The following is a 2814-nucleotide window of genomic DNA, read 5'->3' on the forward strand; positions in this document are numbered from 1 at the left end:
TTTTTATTTAATTATTTTAAGGCACTGATCAGGTATGGATCATTATTGCCTTAATTTCCAAATTAGCAAAGGATATACTTGTAATTTAAGACTTTTGGACTGTACCTCTGACCATACACTGAATGGTGGAAAGAGTATACATTCATGGCTACTATTATATTGAAAAGTGAAACTATTGCAACCTGGGAACTTTGTGTCAAATTTCATCAAATTTTAGAGTTAGGAATGATGGAGAAACTCTAAAAGTTTATCTACAGTTTGTTTGTTATCCTACAAGATGGAATAGAGATCTGCTAGTATATCATATAAAGATTTGAGAGAGTCATATGCTCGGCATTCAGTCAAAATATGTTTAGGAATAAATCATGTTCCGTAAGTTTGGCATACAGTTGGAGAATCGCGAGCCATAAGATGACAATATATGGGTCAGGGGCATATAATCTATTCGTAGGCACGTCAAAATCACCTCCTTTCTGTGTACAATTCAAGTTTGCTTGGCATGATAAAATCTAAGGAGAGCCATCACTTCTGATTTCCCTATTTCCTTAATTTGTTATCAGAAACATTTTTCTACATTTGTCTCCATTCCAATTAAATCCTCTGCTTTATGAGGGAAATGTAATCATCGACAGGCACTCCATCATATGGAATTCCTTCATATATGCTCTCCAATTAGCTAGTTCATTACCCGTTATTCCGCAGTGTCCAGGAACCCAGGCAAAAAACACTGAAACACCGTTTCTATTGGTGAACTGGGAATAATGAATAATACATGTTTTAGTTTAGTGGGTGAATTGAAAAAATATTTCTGAAGTTTTGTTCTGAAGATGACCAGTTTTTGTTTCGTGCGATGAAAAACATTTAAGCTTTTGTTGATTGCAACCATTCTACTGTATAGCTACTACACATCGGTGACAAAGAGAATAGGTATGGTTAATCATTGAACCTAAACGAGGCACCTTAGGAATTCCTGGCACATTCAGTATAAATGAAGTCAGCGTCCAAATTTAATTTGTCTTAATTTGCAGTCCAAGAAATTTATACCGACACGGCAGAGTGTTATTTTTAAATAGCGTTGAAAAGGAAATAAAAATCTTAGGGAAAGACAACCTACTTCCCTTAAATCAAATGAAATTTGAACAAAACCCTAGTTATATCCTAAAGATTATTATTATACATCTACAATTTTCCATTTATTATTATTTTTTTAACAAATTCAAATTTATATTACATGCTTTTTATTGATCTCCTTTCATGTTTCTACCAATGTCTCTGTTCTTTGTTTATGGCAAAAATTAATTTTTTTTAACATCTAGGTGTGAAATAATTCCACAATATAGATGATGTATAACTTTTTTTTTTTAATTTTTAATCTATCTAATTTTGTTTATGTGTTTAATCTTATTTTGTAACGTGCATGTTTCTCAGAATGGTATCAGTATATATTTTCCCTTTTGTAGGGGTCACTATCACGAGCGTTCGGATTGAGGCAGCAGAGAGAGGTGACATCGCCAGTACATGAAGCTGTGTCACCTTCCTCTTCAGAGAGCAGTTACGGCGGGAGGCCAGAGTCTCCCCAGTCAGCCATTGTGAGAAGGAGGCCTGCCCATCGGCACAGGCGTGTCAAGTCCATCGGGGACATAGACGCTATCACAGTTACTCCCGTTTAATTAGCGCTATAAAAATCTATTTCTCCTATTATCTAATTGTGTATAATAATACAACCGATTTCTTCTGTTTAAGTGGCATTATTTCAAAGAATATTAAGACTTACAATATTGATAATTTTTTTGTTTATCTGTGTGGCCAGTATATTATAAGTAACAATTGTTTTGAAGATAGATAAAAAAAATGGGACCTAATGTTAAGTATAACTGAAGTGGTTAGGAGTGTTAATACTCCATGTTGGAGTTGCTTCTGAAATCTATTGCCCTCTAGATCATCACACTATTCTGACTAAGAATGCATTGTTTTCATTTATTCAATGTCTTTTCTTTTTTTTTTTTTTTTTTTTTAATGGATCATATCACCTATTGAGAATCATAGTGGCAAAACTGCAACGGTTTAATTTTATAGTCTATAACCAAATAATGCTAGAATATGATTCTTGTACATATATAAGAGGTAAAAGTTTGTTTCTATTATTTTTCTCAAATGTTTGTTCATAAACTGTTTGTTGATAAAAAATAATAGTTCATAAAACAAATGAATTGAGTCAGAGAATACCTCTTAGTTTTCGTTCCCGGTATTATTTAATAGTTGATAAAAATAACTGATATGAAAACAATGAATTAAGTCAGAAATTCATCGATTTTGAAATATATTATTTCTATAATGGGTTATTTCAAAAATCATTATACTATTCTATGAAAACTGTTATTTGTTAGATTTTTTAAAAATAAATTATTATTTTCCATCAATCATTTGAAATAAATACTCAAAATGTTCGACTGTTAGCACTTTCTTCATAATTCACAAAAAGAAGAACTAAAGACAACAAAACAGCTAATGTACTGGCGGTTGTTGTTTGTTAATAAAACAGAACATACCTTAACTATACTTGTATAAAGGTGCCTCTAAACATTTACCAATCAATGGCAAATTTGTGCAAGTGTGTGGACGGGTTATTTGGATTGGCTGGTACAAGTTGGCCTGAATTTGTGGCCAACCCGTTTGTATCGATTTGTAAACACAAATCAAATGGCACTTGTGCTACTTTCACACGTTTGTTTTCCGTTTTCATTGTTTTAGAACTGCTAGGAGATGAATATTTGTGCAATCGGTGTTTTAATTAATTAAAGAATTTACCTAACC

The 2814-nt window shown here is 32.3% G+C and overlaps 1 protein-coding gene across 1 annotated transcript in view; it reads left to right on the forward strand.

The window, feature by feature from the left end:
* Nucleotides 1-1980, forward strand: part of LOC106685182 (kazrin) — a gene marked incomplete at its 5' end in the record, with an annotated part of 86232 nt that extends 84252 nt beyond the window's left edge. Inside the window, 1 exon segment of the mRNA XM_014427737.1 lies at nt 1461-1980. Within this exon segment, the coding sequence (XP_014283223.1) occupies nt 1461-1670 (210 nt within the window).
* Nucleotides 1981-2814: the final 834 nt, after the last annotated feature.

The sequence above is a fragment of the Halyomorpha halys genome, unplaced genomic scaffold (genome assembly GCF_000696795.3).
Source record: "Halyomorpha halys isolate HHAL.00 unplaced genomic scaffold, Hhal_1.1 Scaffold668.1, whole genome shotgun sequence".
In the NCBI taxonomy this organism is placed as follows: Eukaryota; Metazoa; Arthropoda; class Insecta; order Hemiptera; family Pentatomidae; genus Halyomorpha; species Halyomorpha halys.